General features: G+C 52.3%; 1 protein-coding gene across 1 annotated transcript; it reads left to right on the top strand.

Moving 5' to 3' along the window:
• Positions 1 to 15,043: 15,043 nt before the first annotated feature.
• Positions 15,044 to 16,363, top strand: NNMT (nicotinamide N-methyltransferase). Its single transcript, XM_049800136.1, is given in 5 exon segments — positions 15,044 to 15,074; positions 15,614 to 15,685; positions 15,688 to 15,821; positions 15,933 to 16,137; positions 16,140 to 16,363. Coding segments are annotated over 5 exon segments (666 nt in total).
• The last annotated feature ends 3,367 nt before the right edge of the window (positions 16,364 to 19,730 follow it).

Raw genomic sequence — 19,730 nt, 5'->3', positions numbered from 1 at the left:
CTGGCTGGTGTCCCCCCTGCCGGCACAGGGTGCAGGACCGCATCTTCACCCAGGAGCCCCCTCTTAGGGGGAACGTTCCCTCTCCAGAAGGATCACGCCCAAGTTTAGCCACTCACAAGAATTCCAGACGAGTTAAATACCCATTGCATGCTTTTCTGAGCGCGAGATTAATGTATCGCTTAAACCTCTTCCTGCCTTTAAACAGGACAGTTTTCAAGAGCCCCTGAATCACTCTGGAGTTTAAAAACCCTGCAAGTTGCTCAGGACCACGAGTGGCATTGGCCAGCCCGTTGAAAGTAGCCAGTTTTCATGCCCTTGCGATACTCAAGTTCATTTACTGGGGGGAGTGAGCCAAATCCTGCATCGCAACTGCCGGGTGAACACCTTTACCCCTGATTTCATCTTTCCTCTCTAGCAAGTGCAAAGCTCCATGTCCCGTTTCCAGTTGCATGAGTCATCTGTTCCCCTTTCCAAAAGGAGAGAGATATAGATATGGATATATATATGTGCCTCTGTGTGCATGCGCACAGAAAATGCATTACTGTTTTTGACAGTGCAAACAAAAGCCCACGCTTGTGGAAGCCTTTTCCCCTCTTCCCTTCGCATATCTGTGCATTAAATGTTCACTCAAAATGCCTTCACAGCTGGGAAAACTTCTGCCAAAAGGGGCTCCTCCTTCTTCCCTTTCTTGCACCAGGAAAAAAAAATCTAGTGGCTGAATCACACATCATACAGATCCTGTTTCTGAGATGATCTAGCTGCATAATGAAGGTATTTTAGTCCCAGATTAAATTCCCGTTCATCTCTTCCATCATTCCTAACACCCCTCTAAACTGTACAGCTCCAGAACATATGCAAGAGTGAGAATAAAGTCTGAGGCCAAACGTTATGGTCTAGGTTCAAGGTTAGATATTAACTGATTTTATTTTCTTAATAATTGCCAGAAGATACAATAAACCCCTGTTATCTTATCTGGTCACAGATTCCTAAGTGACTGAAACCTCAGATAACATTCGTGCCTCAAGACAGCTTGCAAACCACCCTTTTCAGTGGAGAGATTTATGAATCCCTCATGAAGGTCGGGAGAAATCAGCGCGTTCCAGCTTGGTCACAACGTATGCGTCCACCGCCACGAATCCCACGGACAAGGGTTTTGCAGCCCAGTTGCGCGATGGGGCCGGCACCGGGACTGGGAGGCAAGCGTGAAGGAGCCACGGTGCCCTTGGATCGTGCGACGTTCATGCTGGAGGGAGCTTGGCACGGACCACCTTCGACCACAACACATTCCCTGCTGGAACGGCTTGATCGGCCTCCCAAGAATGAAAGTAAACACTCCTGCAAAGCTGTTCCTGGATAAGGCCGATCTGCCCAGCGCCAGAAGTTCACACGTGCTTCTGCAAGCGGCTGGGGATGCAAAGGGGGGAGATGGCAAGGCTTGCGATGCACGCAGCTGACACGGCTGTCACTGGGTGTGTGGCTGCTTCCAAAATCCCCCTGCCTCCTCCCAAGCTGTAAAGTCCCTTTTGAAAGCCATCCTGCTGTTTCTCACCAGCACGCTCTCACCCACCGCTTCTGCTGCTTCAGGTACTTCATCCTTAGGCTGGGAAATACCAATTCCACCACAAGTGGAAAAGAATTCCATTTCTCTGCCATTTGAGGAAAAATTCTCCATTCAGAAAAAGTTCTCCATCAAACGCTCAATGTCAGAGCATTTGTATTGCCACTCTCACTATGGAAAGGGATACGGCATCACTAGATTAATGTGGGTCCTTGGTGCTGTGCAAAGGGATCAACAGGGCAGGCAGGGAGCCCGCTCCTGGATTCACAAAGCGAAATGGCTTTGCAGGTGGGGATTCCAGCCCCAGAGGCTTTTGAAGGGGCACATTTTGGAAACATCCCTTCAAGGTATCAGAAGGGATTAAAAAATAAAAAAAAAAAAAAAAAATTGCAACTCTCATGAAAGAAGTAATTATTTCCAAGGAGGGTGAAATGGAGTAAGAAAAAAAAGTTTGAAAAGCCTAAAAGCAGATAGGAGTTCAGAGCCTCTGAGAGAACCTCTCAGCACTAACAGCTTATTTCCTATCCCTCTCCCCTGCCTTAGGGAGGCAATGCTGTCCCTGCCTTAATCCTCCCCAAGGGCTGCAGGACCCATACCCCTGTAGCAAACCAGCTGCACACCTTTTCTCCCCATGGGTACCTCGCTCGTTATAAATGCTTCCCAATGGCACGTGGGAGACACACAGGGCATATCACACAGCGGCAGCAGTAGCACCAGGACCACAGGTGCTGGATGAAGAGAAATTTGCAGCCTCTACAGAGGGGCACTGAGGCTGGCAGAAAGGGGATGTTGCAGTGACTGTCTGGCAGGGAGAGCTTAAACCCAGTGGCAGGTCAGTTGTCAGGCGCAGGGGAACGACTCATGGTTTTGGAAATAGGATACGGAAAAGCAGGTTTAACTCCCAGCCCGCTCATCAGTGGACACTGTACAATGGTGCTGAGCAAGGGGAGTTACTTAAATACAGTTTTTTCAGGTGAGAAATGCCTGACTTCAAATGTGTTCTGCAAGGGTGGAAGCAGCGTAGATCTCATGTGCTCACCGTGCCCAGCTCTGGGGCCCGATCTTTGGCCACGCTTACACTCTGAGCGAGTGCTTTCACTCCCAGAACCTGGCTTTGCTTACAGTACTGCATGCCATCAGCTGCGATAGAAAACAAAGCTTGTGGGCTCCTGAAAAAAACGGCTTGCTTTCAGACATGAAGCAGTGCTGCCTTAACTGGCAGGTGAAATACTTCACGGGTGTTGCTCAAGAGTTCAGCTGAGGTGAAGAGAAATAATCCTCGCTGGCTTTAAAGCCTGCAAGTTTTGCAGTAATACCGCTCCTCATCGCACCCCTCCCTGGGAAGAGGGTTTCCAGCAGGACATGGGCAGCTCTGGAGTGTGCACCAACAGATCAGCCACGCAGCAAAGCTGCTGTGGCTGCCGCATACAGACCCAGCCCAGCGCTGGACTGAGTGCTCTCATTTCTGCTGCCGACCATGGGAAGAGCAGTTATTCTGTACACCGAAGGTGGTTTTGAAGTGGTCATCACCATGGCAATTATCTGAGAGCATCCTGCCCCACATCCCCGGGGCGCGAGCTGTTCTGGCCTCAACGCTGGCTGCTGTCGGCAGGAGGGCACTGTGTCCCCCAGCCCAGTGGCAGCGGCCACGGGGCTGCCTCGACCCCTGCGACTGTTGGCAGGGGAATTACAAAGCCGATGCTGCGCTGCTGCAGTTAGCTGTGTAAAGACAAGGGAACCCCGCTTGCAGGACTCCAGCCGCTGTATCTCAGCTAATGCATGCAGTGAAAGAGTTGTTTTCTTCTTGTTTTTGCATCTCCTTCAGGCTTCTGACAGGGACTGCAATTGCCAAAGATGTAATACGCACCTCTGGTCTGCTGGGCTTCATGCATGTGCAAGCAGCAGCTGCTCAGGGCATCCCTTCCCTACTGGTGAGCCTGGGCAAGGCTGGACCCGCAGGGAGAGCAGGACACTGCTCCCAGGACATGCTGCCTCCCTCCTGACCAGCCGCACTCACGGCAAGGGGCAGTGGCACCAGGCATCTGCCAGTGACTCTTGAAAATCGGAAAGCTGATGGCAGGACTCAGCTTCGAGCAGGCTGGGAGGGAAACCACCTCGCTTAGGCACAAGCATGAGCATTGTCCAGGAAACTTGGCAGTGCTACTTGTGCCTCAAGCCCGTGCTTTTTGACCAATTGCTGGAAATTGGGAGGCTGCTATGGGATACTGTAATAGGAACAGAAAGTCTAGGTTAATCTGTGCTTTCATTACTACTCAGATTTAAATTGCACTTTGTCAGAATCACCTTTTGGACATGTTTATTCTAGGGGGACGCAGTCACAGAACAGGAATGGAAAAGTACATTTTCCTCACATGTTGGCCACACGGTGCCTGTGACCTGTGACCTGAAACGCTGTCCCTGTCTCTCATAATCCTAATCCTGCTGAAAAGAGGAACCAAGTGCAAGCGTACTCTGCATAACACTCACAGCCTGGGCTGCAGGCAGGTTGTACTCTCCTCCAAAGACCACTAAACAAGCATACAACTAAGATTTTTCTTTTTTCAGGGTCAGAATGCCTAATGTTATGTTCCACGACCAGGCTCCTGATTTGCTCTTTCCACTGGCACAATGTCCCCCCTTATAGGTCTTTCTGCGGCATAGAAATCAATGGCGTGTGCACACGTCGGCACCCAGAGCACCACGATGCGGTGCCCAGAACTGCTTCTGCAGGGATGAAGTTTGGACGGTAATAAAGGACAGTGTGTGCTAATCAATCCCAGCACCAAGAGTGGCAGACACCAGAAAGCTAGCACCCTCACAAACCCCATAAAAATCAAGAGGTACAAGATGATGCACACTTATGTGGAGGTGGGTCCTTCTCCGTCGGTGCTCCCAACAAGGTCCGTGCTCAGATGGAGAAGAGGGGGGAAGGAAAGGAGATGAGTGAGAGCGCTGCCTGCTGCAAATATTGACATAACCATTATGGGCATGTATAAAACTCCCATTTGCGTGATGCGAGCGTGATATTCTTTGAATACTTCTGTCTCGAGGAATTCTTTATTTTGCCATAGAAGAAAAATGTTTTCATATTCTCTCCTGCCGTTCAGACCTGCAACCCAGCGAGCCCTTTTGCCCTTGAGAGCCATAACATTATTTGTTAACATTTTTATGATGCCAAATGGTCTGTGCTAGAACGGGTGCCATTCTTTAGCTGGGAAACCATATGGCATGCCGAGTAATAAATAAGGTATTGTGATAGTTAATGAACCTAATTGCTAGCAAAGGCTTTAATACAGAGAATGTGCTGCTGAGAATTTAGCACCACATTAGAGATGCAGCAGAGCTCCTCTGACTTCTGAGGCTTAATTTAAGTTCTATATTGCAAACTCCAGAAAATAATTCCAAACCCTCCTGCTGGAAAAGCAACCTGCTGGTAGACTGTGATTATACTGAATTACTAAAATCGCAATCAATTTTATACACTCAGTTAACCCTTGCTAGGGAACTTGCCTCCCCATGATTTGAGGGGAAGCCACTTCGAAGAGGTACCGGAGCCAAGCGAGTGGCAGCATCGTGGTCATCGTCCTCACCTGTCCTCTCTCTGGCATCTCCCTCTTCTGGGAGCAACCCCTTTTCCCGGCCTCTCCGCCTACCAGCCAAGCTGACGGTAGGCAAAGCAGGGAATAAAAGCCATGATTAGGAACGGTCACCGCTATTTTGCTCCGTGACTAACTTATTAACTGCTGTCCTCACATCACGGCAACCAGATGTGGCAGAAAGCGCAGGTGCTGCCTCTGCCTCAGAGCGCATGGGCTCCTGGGAAGTGCTCACACGCTTGGAGAGAGCAGCGGAAGCAAACTTAGAGAGTTTAACTTTATTTTTTACTTTCTCACCCCTGGAGGGCAGATCAGCTCTTCTGGCCCAGTGAAATCCCCGGCATTGCTACGGATTTTAAATTTTAAAAGGTGAGCCCTTTCAGCCCAGAAACCCCTCTGACGACTCACACCTGCAGAGGGGCACCAGCGCTCGCCAAGATGCTGTCCCTGCATCTCAGGTGGGTACAGCCACTGCTCCCACCCTCTTGCACAGCGGCTTTTTAGAGCAGCAAACGAAGCTGCAGGACACTGAATATTCCCCGTTTGGCTGATGTATAGCACACCACAATCCACAGGCAGGTAAGGAGGTACTGGTTTCAGAAAGGCTATTCTGGAAGAGCTGCAGTTCTCCCAGTTGCAAACACGGACCCACTGCCCCGTGCGGAAGGGACATCCCCCGCCATGGACAATGGCCGCCCTGCAGCAGGCCCACAACCTCCTCTGAGGACGGCTCCTGAACGCTCACCAGCATTGGAAAGCATCGCTCAGACTCTGCACATCATTCCCTTAAATCACTTGTCTTTAGGTATAAAAAGCCACCCTCTGGCTGGCAAGCCCTTTTTAGAGATGCAGCCTTCCCCAAGAGGCCATCCGCTGAGCCAGCTGCCCAGGGAGACCCGGCAAGTCCTCGGAGAAGAGCAGCGCTGCTGCTCTTTCAGTCCCTCCGGCAGGGCAGGGGGGGAAAGAGGTTATTGGTTTCTTCCCTGCTCTGATTGCACACGGCCATCCTGCAGTCACGTCCTTCTGCTGACAGCGGGCAACTCGGCCCTGTAAGGCAGCGACATCCTGGCTCGAAAAACGAGGGAGGGAGATGAGAAGGTTCCCTGGTGGGTCTGCCCTTCTCCATCCCTCCACAGCAGCCCACTGCCTTGTCCTTGGCCACTGGCAGACCTCTCCCACCCCTGGCTTTGGGCAAGCGAGACAGGCTTGGTGCATGCCCTGGTGACGCAGGGTGTCGAGGCAGGAGGTGGCTGGGGCGAGTGCCCGACGGTAGCATCAGATGAGGAAAGTGCCGAGATAAAGAGCAGCGCAGGGCGGATTTAATACTGTACATAAATACACTTTACAATCTGGGGAAGGCTCGGTGCTAAGAGGAAACCATTGGAATATTTTATCGTGATGCAGATCGAGTGAAAAGACTGTGAATAAATAAAAGGGAAGATAATTATTTGATGGAGTTCTCTTAGGATATGCCACAGCGGGGAATACTTACGGAGAATACATATTACTAGAGAGACACAGCTATTCAAGCATCAAACTAACCTATAAATTGTCAGAGGAGAAAATTGGAGGAGAGGAATGGATGAGGTTTTGGGCACCGCTCTCATCAGTAACGCCGGGTTACGCTTTCCACCTTCCCCATCGCAATTCCCCCTGCCCGAGGAGTCACAGTCCCTGAAAAAGGGAAGGCTGCCTCTAATAAACGTCTTCCAGAAATTACGGCCGAGCCACTACAGTACGGAGATGGCGTCATTTATCTCCCCGCCATCTGCGCTGGCTCGTTGGGCCGGGTGGCAGCAGCCTGCTCCCAGGAAGCCTCATGTCTCCTGCACTTTTGCAGGGTGAGAAGGTTCGTCAGCGGCACCCAACGTGCCTCGTTAACGATTCCTCCCTGGGCTCCGCGCTCCTGTCTCTAACCACAGCCTCTCAGACTGGCTTTCAGCTTGTCCCATGCACCCCCGTTTCGGAGGGGAACCCCACACACGGGAGAGGGTTTCCAGCTCTGGGACCAGGCACATCCATCCCCTACAGTGCATTTCCCAGCATCTTCTCCCTTGAGCTGGAAGCTAACTGCCGAGTCCCAAGTTTTTCTGCAATGGGGTACATCCCTCGACTACGCTTCTCGCCCACTCCCTAGCCAAGGGTCTCCAAGAAAGCGCTCTGCAAGCACTAATGAAGTGGTGCACACTCGGCAGCATTACTCAAGAGTGATTTTCCCCATTTTGGGGAGCACAGCAGCGATTTACCTGAGGTCAGAGTGCTTCCTTGAGGCAGAGCTGGAGGGAGCCCAACGCTCCCTGCCTCCCGCTGGCATGGCTCTGACCAGCCCTGTCTCCCTCCAAGCCAGTTACCGGTTCACATCTCCCAGTTAATAATTATGTATTAATCCAAACGACTTCACCCACCAATGTTCTTAACGGCCAGCTGCAGCTGTAAATAACCCACAAAATCTCATTTGTGCAATGCAGAAATGTGAGCTGTTGTGATGCTTACTGCACGTTAATTTATCGGTTATCAAGCCATCGATCCGGATGGGCTCCAGAGCCACGCCAGGGACCCGGCATGCCGCCCCAGTACGGGGCCGGCCACTGCCACTGTAAATGCCGGTGATAATTGTAGGCAGGTATACAATTAATAAAACAGCTGGTCTGCTTTTCACACTCTGAATTGTGCCCTTGCTGCAGCATGGGGACCCCAAACTTCACTTACAGACGTGCATCGCTTTCCCCAGAAAGGGTGATTTCAACATCAGGGAGACCTGACATTGTCTGGAGCAGAATTGCACCCATGAACTTTCCAAGCAAGTTTAATGAATGTAAGAGTAACGCAGCAGGTGTCCATTAACCTTTCCCCTCCCAGGCAAGTCGCAGGTTGAACATATAATCCCTGTAGTGTGGCTGCAATAGGAAAATCTTCACTGGACGTCAAAAATACTATATTGCTTTTCCAAAGGCTACCTCGGGAATCTGATAAAGACAGCACAGACAAAATCGAAACCATGCCGATACAGAGTCTGTGGGTAAAGACAGTTTGTTATACAGCTTGTTTAATAAAGTGCCACTCCTGGTTTTTTTCCCTTTTCCCAGGATTTTTGGCCCTGTTCCTTACCAAAGCACCCCTTTCACCTGTACCTTCCCTCCTGCACAGCACTGACTCTCATTCCTGGAGGTAGGTGGGATGCAAGTGGATGATGGCAGGGGACCAAGGAAGACCTCCCTCCCTGCTGGGGTCTGCTCCTGCCCAGGCGAGCCAGCTTCCACCGCACGCCTGGACAAAGGCTGGGGACCAGGTCTGTGCAGGTGTAAATGGCTTTACACTATTTACCGATGGGGCTGATGTCATTAGATTTGAACATCTCCCATCTGTCTGGGAGTGAAGGAAACCTTTGGTTCCTTTATGGGGAAGATGCGAGAGACAGCCTGTGTTGCATATAGACAGCCTCGTGTAATTAGTGGAGGCGCTCGTTATTTTAGGCGAGACTTGCCACCGCTTCCAAAACCCCGAGCAAGAGCAAAGTCAGCGCCGAATGCAGGATACCTTTAAGGCTGGCTCAGACAATAAAATCAAAGGCAGTCTGCTGATGACAGGTCTCCCTCCCTCCCTCTGGCTGCCAGAAGGGAATTGCTCAGTCACCTGCACCCAGAATAGGACTTTGTCCCCATTCCCGTCATTAATTTATTGCCTGTGAATTAGTGGGGCCCCGGAGATCCACACAGCCCACCTGTTCCCCTTGCCTGCCTCCCCGCACCCAGCTCTGACATTTGGAGGCTCGGCGGCAGGTACCGGCACTGGCAAATGGTCCCATAAACCATCCGCTAATGTGGTGACTGCCAGCACGCATCCACCCCGGTCCCTCCTGGAGCCAGGGAGCCAGGGTGCTGCCACTGTGCACAGGGAGCAGAGAGGAGCACCGTGCCCGGCTGGTGGGATGGACGCATGCAACCGATGCATTTTTAAATAGGTCTTATTTTTCCCGGTAAAATAGCTTTTAATAATGCAATAGCGGGGATGTTCAAAGGCACGATGTAAGGTACCCTGTTTTTGGGGACTTGCAGCACGGTACCCTGTGCTGCTGATCTACAGAAATCTCCCTGCCTGATTTCATCCTTTCGGCAGAGGTTATGCTTACGCGAGTATTACTGCATTTATTCCAAATGCACAACACTAATTGCTGCCATTCTGGACTCAAAACAAATTGGCCCTAAATGCATTTTTGCAAAACGAGACGTACTTTGTTAAAAGGGGACAGGAGGAGGGCAATTTTTAAAACCGCTACTGCCGTAATGCGATGAAATTACCATGTAGCACGCAGGGGTCTGAAAGCTGCAATTAATATCCCACACCTTTCCGAATCCTTTGTGTCATGACAGTCCCAGGAAAATAGTGGCTGGTCTGGGTCTGCAGCAGGGACCGCTCCCCCCGCTCCTCCACTTGGACCCACCACAAAAGCTGGGATGCCGAGTGCCTCATCCCCTTCCCAGAGACACGGGCAGAACCAGCAGTGCATAAAAACCCAGCGGGCCTCCATTTGCACACTGTGGCTTTTGGCTTGTCTGCTGAGGAATGAAGGCACCAGCAAGCATGGCGCCCATTCACCTTGTTGGCTCGATTTTCGGACATCTGAGCCAGTTTCAGCCACATTCAGGGATGTCAAGCACAGCACATCTCTATGAGTTGCAGAAAAATAGGCAGCAGGATAAAAGAGAGCCCCTCTTGGTGCTCCCATCGAAAGAAAAGCTACAGGGTGGTCATCAGACACCAGCATATCCACGTCAGACCTAAACCCGTAGGGACCCCGACTTCATCAGCTCTACCTCTTCATCTGTTCCTTCACACCATGGGAGCTGGGAGCAGCCATATTCATTGCTAATCACAGGAAAACAAAGAGGTTTTTTAAAATAACCTGTAAGAAATCCCTATTGAAGAGGGAAAGCTCTCCACCTAAAGCAGCCTACCAAGTACAAGCAGCTGCATAGAGGCAGTTCAGCTCTGCTGACTGAAGCTGCTGCTACTCTGCCGACTCTGGGGTTGATTTGCGCCCACAAGGGACGTGGCCCTAGGAGCATGTATTTGAGCAAACACTTCTCCCTTCGCAGGTATCAGCCCCCCCAAGTAGCTTTTTATTGCGATGCAACCCAGCTCTGCAGTCAGAGGTTAATGCCACCACTGGCAACAAGCGCTTCTTGGCTGGGCTGCCAGCAAAAGGGAAGCAAGACGCGAACGCACTCCAGAGCTCTCCACAACTCCCACTGCCAAATCCAGCTGCTCTGCCCGGACAGCAGGCTGCGGCACAGCTCCCTCTCGGCTTCCTGTGCTGCAAGGGGGCAAAAGCGTCTCGCCTAACAGCACAGAAAAGGGCAGTTGGACAACTCATCCCACCTGCCTAAGAAGCTGAAGAACTATTTCTCCCCCAGCTCAACACGCTTGGGGAGAGCAAGAATCGTGCCGAGGCTGGAGAGCACCCCTGGCACCTATGACACGACAAGGAAAGGTTTGCAGCGCAGCCCATTTTCACGAGCCGTAGTGCAGAGCGCTTGCACCACATGCCACGGGTACCTTCACCCCTCGGACATGCCTCTGTTTGCTGTTACCGCACAAGGCGCGGGACAAGCAGCGGGAGAGGTCCTGAGCCAGCCCAGCTCTGGGGATTTGCAGGGGCAGGCACATTCACATTTCTCCTTGCTCTGAGGCTCCACCGCCTTGGTGCCCAAAGCAACCCCAGCGCAGAGACCCAGCTAGCCCAGCTCATGCCAAACTTTCCGGAGCCATCTGCTGCATCTCCCAGAGCCATAGGGATTTGCTGGCTGGGGCATGAATAACCTGGCCGAGCAACCCACTGCCACCACAGCTCTCATGCAGAGCTCTGCACTGTCAGGCAAAGGAAAGACAGAGGTTGGAGATGAATCACACTGTGATTTCTAGGCAAAGTCCCATTAATGAAACTGCTCAGAGGCATTGCGGTTCTTAGGCAAGTACTGTAGAGATGAAAGCCTTATTTATGAGTAAGCTATATCTGCAGAGGGAGCAATAAACTGCAAAGCAAAGTATGCAGGTTTGCAGCAAATGCTGTAAAGTTTTACACTCCCGAAAACTAGGAATAAAAGATATACCCATTTAAACCAAAGTGGATGGAAAGGGTTTCCACAGGACTGTAAAATAGTTAATTGCTAGTTTCTCGTTGCAGCACAGAGAAATTTAAACCAGAAAAAGGACTGTTTACATCCCCATTGAAGAGCAGTAGAAAAGAAAGGAGAGCGAGAGGCAGAAAGAGAAGAGCGCAGGGGAACGTGAACCTTTTGTTCGGGATCCTCTGCACCACGCGGAGGAAGAGGCGTCTTTTGTTCCCTGCGCTGCGCTGCCCAGCCCCGGCTGCTCCCACTCCCTACCAAGGGCAGGAGCCGCTCAGGGAGCCAAAGCCACGGGGTGAGACCCGGGGCAAGACCCCAGCAGCGTGCCCGTTTATTAATTATATATAATTTAACGAAGATCACATCGATGAATGTGCAACAGAGAAAATCAGGTGAACATCTGCACTGGCTTCTGCTCCCAGAAGCAAGAAGGTAGAGGGAAAGACGCAGCAGCAGGGGTGTATCCCTCCAAGTCCAACTGGAAACTTGAAGTATAATACTTTGACCAAGTAGAACACAGGAAACAGCTCAAAACGCTTTCTGCAACAATTGAACCAGCCAACCACCATGCTTCCAACCAACTCCACCAAAAGCACCAGATCCCCAGCAGGCACCCTTCAGGAATTACTAGCACTGTCTCTCCAGATCTGCCATCCTGCTGCACACCCACCCACCCCAGGAACTTCCACCCAGAGAAGCTTAACCAGGCTTGTGAGAGAAAGCTGCGGAGCTTGCAAAAAGCCCCCAAGTTGCTGTGGCATTTCAGAAAATTGAGTGCATTTCATCCCTGAAAGGCACAATTGTCTCCACTTGTTTCAAATAACCAGTGTTTTCAACAAAAGGAACTTTTGCTTCCCTTCTCCAAAAAGTATCAGAGACCAGAAACATTTGCTTTTTGGGTGCTTTCTTTACACATATTCCTGCAAATAGGAAGAAGGGAAGCATCTAAAACTCAGTCTAGTAAGAAGCATGTAAAATAGAGAAAAGGGTGCTTTGTTCCCACCCTCAAAGCATGCCTCCCTTCCCTGGGCACCCCAGCTCAGCTCTGTGCCAGGCGACGGTGCCCACGTATCTCACTTACCTCTCTTCCAGGGCGAGGGCACAGGAGGAGGGTGGGAAGTGTACTGGGGTGGGCTGGAGCAGGCTGGGGGGCTCTGCTGGCTGCAGAGCCCGGGACCAGCCCTGGGGCTGCTGAGGCTTAAACCCAGGTTGAGCCTGGGGCTGATCCTGCACGCAAGGCATGAGCTAGCTTCTTTCAAACTGGCTCTCGGACACCAGCACGAGCCTTACTTGCAGCAGACACCAGGTAGATTTTTATCCCCAAGTCATGTCACTCAATAAGCAAAAACAGCCTCTATGGACTGAAATGTGAGCACTGCGCTGGCAAAGAGCACCAGCAACAAGCCAAAGCCCCTATGCTGCAGCCGGCTACCGGGCTATGCTTTTATACACCTCAGCTGGGTATCTTAAAAAAAATATAAATTCAGAGCCCGGCAAAGGCATGAATGTTCAGGCTTGGCTTTGGGGCTCAGACTGCTCTCTGAGCCCCACTGCGAACTTGGTGATGCTCAGAGCAGAGCTGACCCCAGCGGAGCACTGGGTGATTACTGTGATTTTATCAGCAGCTCTCATCGGTCACCCTGATGTCTCCTCGGTCCTTTGGGAGGCAGGTGAGGAGCAGGGAGTGTGCGCCCGCCACTCCTTTTGCCCCCTTCTCTCTGTGTCCCCCTGCAGAAAGCAGACTCCTCTCCTCCTCCTCGCAGCCCCACCTGCTCCAGGTGGCTTCCTCAGGAATGGCCCTACAGAGTGTCTGGGCCTGCTGAGCCAGGAGGGAAAAGCGAGCCAAGCAACCTTCAGGAAAAATGTACACATGCCACAAGGAGTGAGAACAGAGGCCCCTTGGGAGCGAGATTTGGGGCTGGCAGGTGGCCTTGCTGCTCACTCCCACCCCCAGCACTTTCCTTGGGGGCACAGACCAAAGCATTGCTACGTTTTAGTTTTCAGTATCAGCTTTGCTGCTGGCACATTCCCTTTTGTGAGAGCATCCCCTTGCAGCCTGGCATGTGTGACAGGGGTGGCGGGGGGGTGAGCCTGGGTGGGCACAGCTTGGTATAGCATGGAGGACCTCAAACTTGAGCTCCAAGGATTTAACAGGGGGGTAAATTCACCTCTCCTCCACCTCCCGTTCCTGTTGCGGTGCTGAGATTTCGGGTGGCAGGGACAAAACCCCTGGCATCAATAGGATTTATCTCAGGGCTTCCAGCTGCAAGGTCGGGAGTGCCTGTGCTCTGTTTTGGGGACCGACAGCCCGTGGCAAAGACACCTCTGGGGCCGCTTGTGGAGTCCGGGGGAGCTCTGGCGGGGCCGGTGGCTTTAGAGACCGTTTTAGCCCGGGGTCTCAGGGCCAGAGTAGCAGGGAGCGCTTGTTGTTGGTTTTGCTCTCAGAAGAAAACCTTTTTAACGTGTTCATCTTTCAAGCTGACATCCTTTTTTACGCTTCGTATCTTCGGCAGCTGGTTTCGCAGGAGCAGGTCTGGCCGTGCATGCGGTTTGTTAAGCAAAGTCACCTCGGGATCTAAACCGGCGCTTATTAGTTTGAGGATGATACAGTGGCTCCTCCGCCCGTTGCTCCTAATGACCGATCTTTAAAAAAGCAAAGGCCAATTATATAGATTCGGAGTCGGTAACGAGCCTAAAACTGTTTGATCATTTCGGCTCCCGCTGGGCGAGCGGGAAGAGGACGAGATGCGGCGGGCAGCCGCCGCTGCGAGAAGCGCGGGGCTCTGCTGCCTCTTCGTGGCGGCGATGGCAAAGGAGGCGGCCGCCGCCGCGTCCCCGTCTCACCGCCCCGCCGCTCCCCGTTACCTGGGACGGCGGGTGAGGGGCTGTGGGTGACCACGCCGCGGGTGGGGACCTCCCGGCAGGCACGGTGCAGGCAGGGGCGCAGGGTCTGCGGCCGGCTCTGGAGACAAAAGCCGGGCGCCAAGGCTGGGAATATTCTGGTTTTCGGGGCGAGGAGGTGGAACTGCAGTTTTCCAAGGGAAACCTGAAAAAAATAAAAGCAACAAAATCACTGAGACGGGATGGAAATTTTGACAGGCGCTTCTCGTGGACTGGCAGCGATTCCTCCTTCCTGCGGGAGAGACACTGACAGTCCTTTGCCAGGGCATCTAATGGTCTTAAAACTTCCTTGCCACGTTATATTACCAAACACGCCGACTTCAATCTGCTATTAAGAAGTAAATGTGTCGGATGCCCCAAGACTGTTTACCGAACTGTTGGGCTGCGACTGCTGGCGATACTGGCTCACACTGTATGGGGTCATCGCTGTCAATTACTGTAAAGCCAGGGACATGTAATGTAATCCCAGGGATTGCCATTAATTATAGTCATTCGTACAGGGGATTGTGTGGCTCAGGGGCTGCTGGGGGGATTTCAATAGCAAGTTATTACGGAAAAAGTAAAGCTCAGTGCAGAAACAGAGAGCAAGAGAAAGCCCTGCTCATGAACAGGAGTGTGTCCAGCTGGCACCTGGAGCAGAGGACGCAGGAGGGAGGTTAAAACCGAAAGTACAACAGGAACTGCACAACTCCTGGCGGGAGGAGTGAGCAGCAGAGCTTGCTCTCAGCAGGATGGATGCTCCAGCGGTCTTCACGGATGCAGACATTTACCAGTGTTGTTTTGACCCTCAGAAGCGTTTGAAATAATTTTACAGCCTGAGCGACAGCTATGGATGGCCCAACACATTTCAGGTGCAAAACATGAGGGGCCTGTTTAAAATGTTCTCCTTGGGCAAGTACCTACCCCGACGTGCTGGGTGACGTCGTACAGCACTGTTTGCAGGGCTGTCCTCGGGCTGCATGCTGCTTGGTGTGTGCCCCAGTGCACAGCGAGCTGTGTGCTATACAAATGCACACGCACACGCTTTTAAAAAAAAAAAAAAAAAAAAAAAAAAGGCATGTGTGTCTATCTATGCACACAGGGTACTGCCAGCTGGAGTTGCTCCACAGTTTCTGGGATCACCGCCAAATCCAGGTTGGGTAGGGGTTGGTAGGGGGCCAGTGCCTCTGCTCCAGAAGCAGGCATTGCCCCTGCCCAGGGGCAGGGCTGGGGGCTCTGTGGTGGCTGCAGGAGCTGCCGCTGGGCTGGGCTGCTGCCAGAGAGCCCCAGGCATTGGGGAGCCCTGCCCAGGGCTGCACTGTGGGTCCATGGCAATTGGGATTGTGTTTCTGGGTTAGGGGAAGCACAGCCCGACAGGGCTGCTGGATGTTTCTGTCCCAGGGCACGGTCTCCATCCTCACCAGGATGGTCCTCCCCCGACTCCGCACCAGATGGGCTGAGGGGTGATACCCTGTTAGATGTTGGCTGTGGCCCCACCATCTACCAGTTTCTGTCCGCTTGTGAGCGGAGAACATCACCTTGGACTATGCAGACCAGAACCGCTGGGAGCTGGAGAAGTGGCTGAAGAACGACGCGGAAGCCTTCGACTGGAGGCCAATGGTGAAATACGTTTGAGCTGGAAAGGGACAGGCGAGGCTGGCTTCCTACTGCCCTGCCACCAACCACGGCATACATGAAGTCGCAGGCACAGATGCTAAAGAAGCACATAAGGAGCCTTCATATATTTATTTTTTGTCTACTTGTTGGGAGAAGTGGGCTGCGAAAGAGGAGAAAATGAGAAAGAAGGTGAGGCAGGTTCTGAAGTGCGACATGACCAAAGCCAACCCTGTGGACCCCGTGTCCCTGCCTCTTGCTGACTGCCTCCTCTCCACCCTCCACTTGGAGGCCGCCTGCAAGGACCTGGCCACCTTCTGCAGTGGCCTGAGAAATGTCAGTGCCCTTGTGAAGCCGGGGGGCACCTGGTGATGGTGACTGTCCTCCAGGAAACCTACTATGCCTTCAACAAGCAGGTTTTCTCGTGCCTCTGCCCAGAGAGAAACGTGGTGGAAGAAGCTGTGGAGGGCACTGGATTTGACGTGAAGTTCAGCAAGGTCCAGTCGTACCTGCCCGGCGATGTCCACGCAGACCATGAAGCCCCATTGAGCCTTGTGGTAGGCAGGTGTGCCTCCATCACCGGATAGCACATGGGCACTGAGGAGGAAAACAGCAGCATGTCTGGTTTCAAAAAGCCCTGCTGACGTAACCCACAGCCTCTTAGCCCTTTATTTGAAAGCAAATCAACTCACGAGTGCTGTAAGAGTGTCTGCGGGCTGAGATTTATGCAGTGCACACAGCACCAGCCCTCGAAGCCCCAGCTGCACACCAGCAGCCCAGGGTCGGGGTAACCCCACCAGCTTGCCCCAGCCCAGAAACAGGAATTGCACCCAAGCCCTTTCCCTCCCATCCTCCCACATTGGAGCAGAGCTTCTGAGAAGCTTCCCTCTTCCAGCCACGATGCCCTTTTTTTGAGGCCAAAATCCATTCTTATGAGGAAAAGTTTGGCTGCAAAGGCAGTGAGATTGTTCAAACCCAGATCTGTTTCTGATTTCTGTGCAAACCCTGCATGCTCTGTCTGAAAAGTGCAGGGGCTGGGAGGGGGAGAAAAGGATGCTGTCAAGGGGAGCAGCATGCCTTGCACACAGACGATCCCCAGCACTCCCAGAACCAAGAGCACCTGCTGATCTTTTCAGTAAACCTGTAAAAATTGTTCAACAAAATGCTGCCACCTCAGCAATACGTACCTGCCGGGTGCCGGCACGCACACAGGAACATGGCAGAAAGGGTTGACAGATGGAAATGATGCTCTCCCCAAAGCAACCTCCCCCGGTTCGCAGCACCCCTGGCCATACTCAGTTGTTCTCCCATGCTTACAGCCAGCCAGACCTGCGACACACCAGAGATTTGTTTTAGAGATATTTGAGCCTAGACATTTTTATTAATAATATCAGCACACTCAGCATGCCTCAGTTCTCTGCAGTTTTTTTAGAAGAAATGTTTGGGATTTGTTGCTGAAGCTTCTCCTCCCCTCTCTCATACTGATCTTCTTTTAGGGTAGTTTTGGTTCAAGAGTGAGAAGAAACAGGGACATACAAAATTTTCTCGCTGAATATACACAGATCAAGTCCCGTCACAAATCTTACTGCTTCTGACAGAAGAGGCTGGCATAAAGTAAGAGGCAGAGCAAGTGATACAGCCCAGAAGGGAGACGAAAGGTTGAAAGGAGTCACGGTCCTCAAATACCACATAAACTCCACAGCACCCAGCAAGCCCAGGTAGGCACCAGAGGGGTTCAGCCTCCTCTCTGTCCAGCTGCCTTTTAGTTTCTTGGTACGAACCCAATAAAAAAAAGCAACCCACTAAAGTCTGCAGGGCTGCAGGGTAATGTCGGCACCAGTTACAGACTTACTAAGGTCATTAGATGTAATTGTATGCGCCCCCCAAAGTGTAGACTGGAGATGCCACGTCAGCGAGACGAGGATCATGTCGGTGACACCGCCAGCTCGGGCTCTGCTTGGCGGGACTGTCCCCAGAGCCACTGGGACGCTCTGTGCAAGCAGTGCAGGTTTTTGGCACTGCCACAAGTGCCTGGAATGGCCTCATTGCCCAGTTCCACGAAAGGGAGCTGAAAACCAGAGGATGCTCAGAGGCAGATCAGGACCTCTGATGCTCGCTACTTAACGCCAAATGTAAGGCCACCGTTTCCATAAAGACCTCCGTGTCTGCCAGCGCAGCGCAGTAAAGGCAGGAATGCAGCAGCTGCTGACATGTTCTCTGGAAATAACATGCCCAGGTCTTGTAGCGCTGGCGTCTTTAATCGCTGTTTAACTGTTCGAACATCGGCATCGCTGGGGATTTTTATGGTCTGTTTAAAAAGCACAATGATTCCCTTCACGGAGACTTTTGTAGCTACAATTACCCTTCTGTCGCAACCTGCCAGGAGTCATTGAAAGACTTTCCCAGCTAAGAGGCCAGGCGGTATTCCGCCTGCCGCTCGCTGACAGCAATCATGGTGGCACCTAAGGAAGCAAGGTGGGCACAGGCCAGACTGGTGCCAGGAAGATGCTTACCCGGGTGATGACTGGCTCAGCTCTCCCCTTGCCTGTGCAAGCTTTGGGAACAGAAGGACAGAGCCCACACGACGGAGAGGGTGTAAAAAGATGGCAGCCTGCCTTCCCGGACCCTGCCTTTCCTTCCTCACCTCGCCCTCCTCCTCTCGTAGGGGGTGACTTGCCCCCACTCACACCATGCCTGAACATGCAGCCAAAGCAGCGAATCAAAACCACTGACTGAAGCTCGGTTCATTCGGCAGTAACCACAGCTGCTATCTTTGTCAGCTCATCTCCCTCTCCGTACAGCTGTCAATCAGCCCCTGGATGTTCGATGGCCATAATGAAAACGGCATGTGGGGATCAGGAGTGCTGTTTTTCGCATTAGCTGGCACGACCCCTCCTTCCAGGCTCTTGGGAGAAAGGACCATCATTTGCAACGGCTTTGTCTGACGGATCTTGCTATTGTGGGGTGTAATTATGGGTACCCACTTTCTGGCTGCAGGGAATTTTCAAGCATCCACTTTCCATCAAGTGGTCCCATCACCACAGTGCCTTCAGCCGCTTGGAGAAGACAGGGAGGTGGCCAAGCCACCAGAGGAGTGGGAGCACAGTCAGGTGAGAGGGAAGGCACGGCTGATGCCTGCAACTGGTGCTGGGGACAGAGGCTGCATGGCAGGCACGCAATGGGCAAGACGACCGAGTGGCCGCTGGGCTCCTGCACTGCACAGGAGAGCTGAGCCAGAGCCCTGAGCTGGGAGATGAGGGGAATCTACAGCTTAAGGGCAGTAACCCAGAAGGCAGGCCAAGAAAGAAGTGCAAGGCACAAGCGCAAGCAATGATTTGAGGAGGACTAGTCGCTTGTTTCGTCTCCAGCGTGGAACTGGTTGAAGCTCCTGCAATATTTAAGAGCACCTGTGTATTGAGTGAAAATAGGCAGCCAAAGAACGCATTTTGCCCCCCAAAGCAAAAAAGCTTTCTGGTTTTCCATTTTGCTTCTTTGAAGAGCAGAAAGGGCATAAAATAGTAACACAAAAAGGGAAAAAAGCGCAACAGAATTACAGGAGCATGCCTGTGAAAAACCTGAAATAGTTCCCCATTCTCTTATTGCTCATTTTTTCAGGTCTCGGCTGTGCGAGGCTGCAATGGGCAGCGCCTGAGCCCGTCGGCAACTCATGCGGGTCTCTGAACGTGGCTGCCTATGGCCCACTGTGCAGGGCCACAGTGCTTGCTGGAAGTTGCCTGGCACACGGGGAGCAAGCCGACGGCGGTGCGAACGCCACACACACTTCCAGCCAAGCCCAAGGGGACCCAGAGAGGAAAAAAAAGAAAAAGCAGAGGGAAGTAAACGAGGCTCCAGGGAAATTAAGGCAAAGTGGAAGTCCTGGCAGACCGAGGTAATAATTTCCTTTCTGAATGAGTAACTGTTTAGAATGTAACCAGGCGAACACGATTAAACCAA

This window comes from Accipiter gentilis, chromosome 5 (assembly GCF_929443795.1).
Source record: "Accipiter gentilis chromosome 5, bAccGen1.1, whole genome shotgun sequence".
In the NCBI taxonomy this organism is placed as follows: Eukaryota; Metazoa; Chordata; class Aves; order Accipitriformes; family Accipitridae; genus Astur; species Astur gentilis.
Note: the sequence above shows the minus strand (reverse complement) of the source record. Positions and strands in the feature narration are given on the sequence as shown.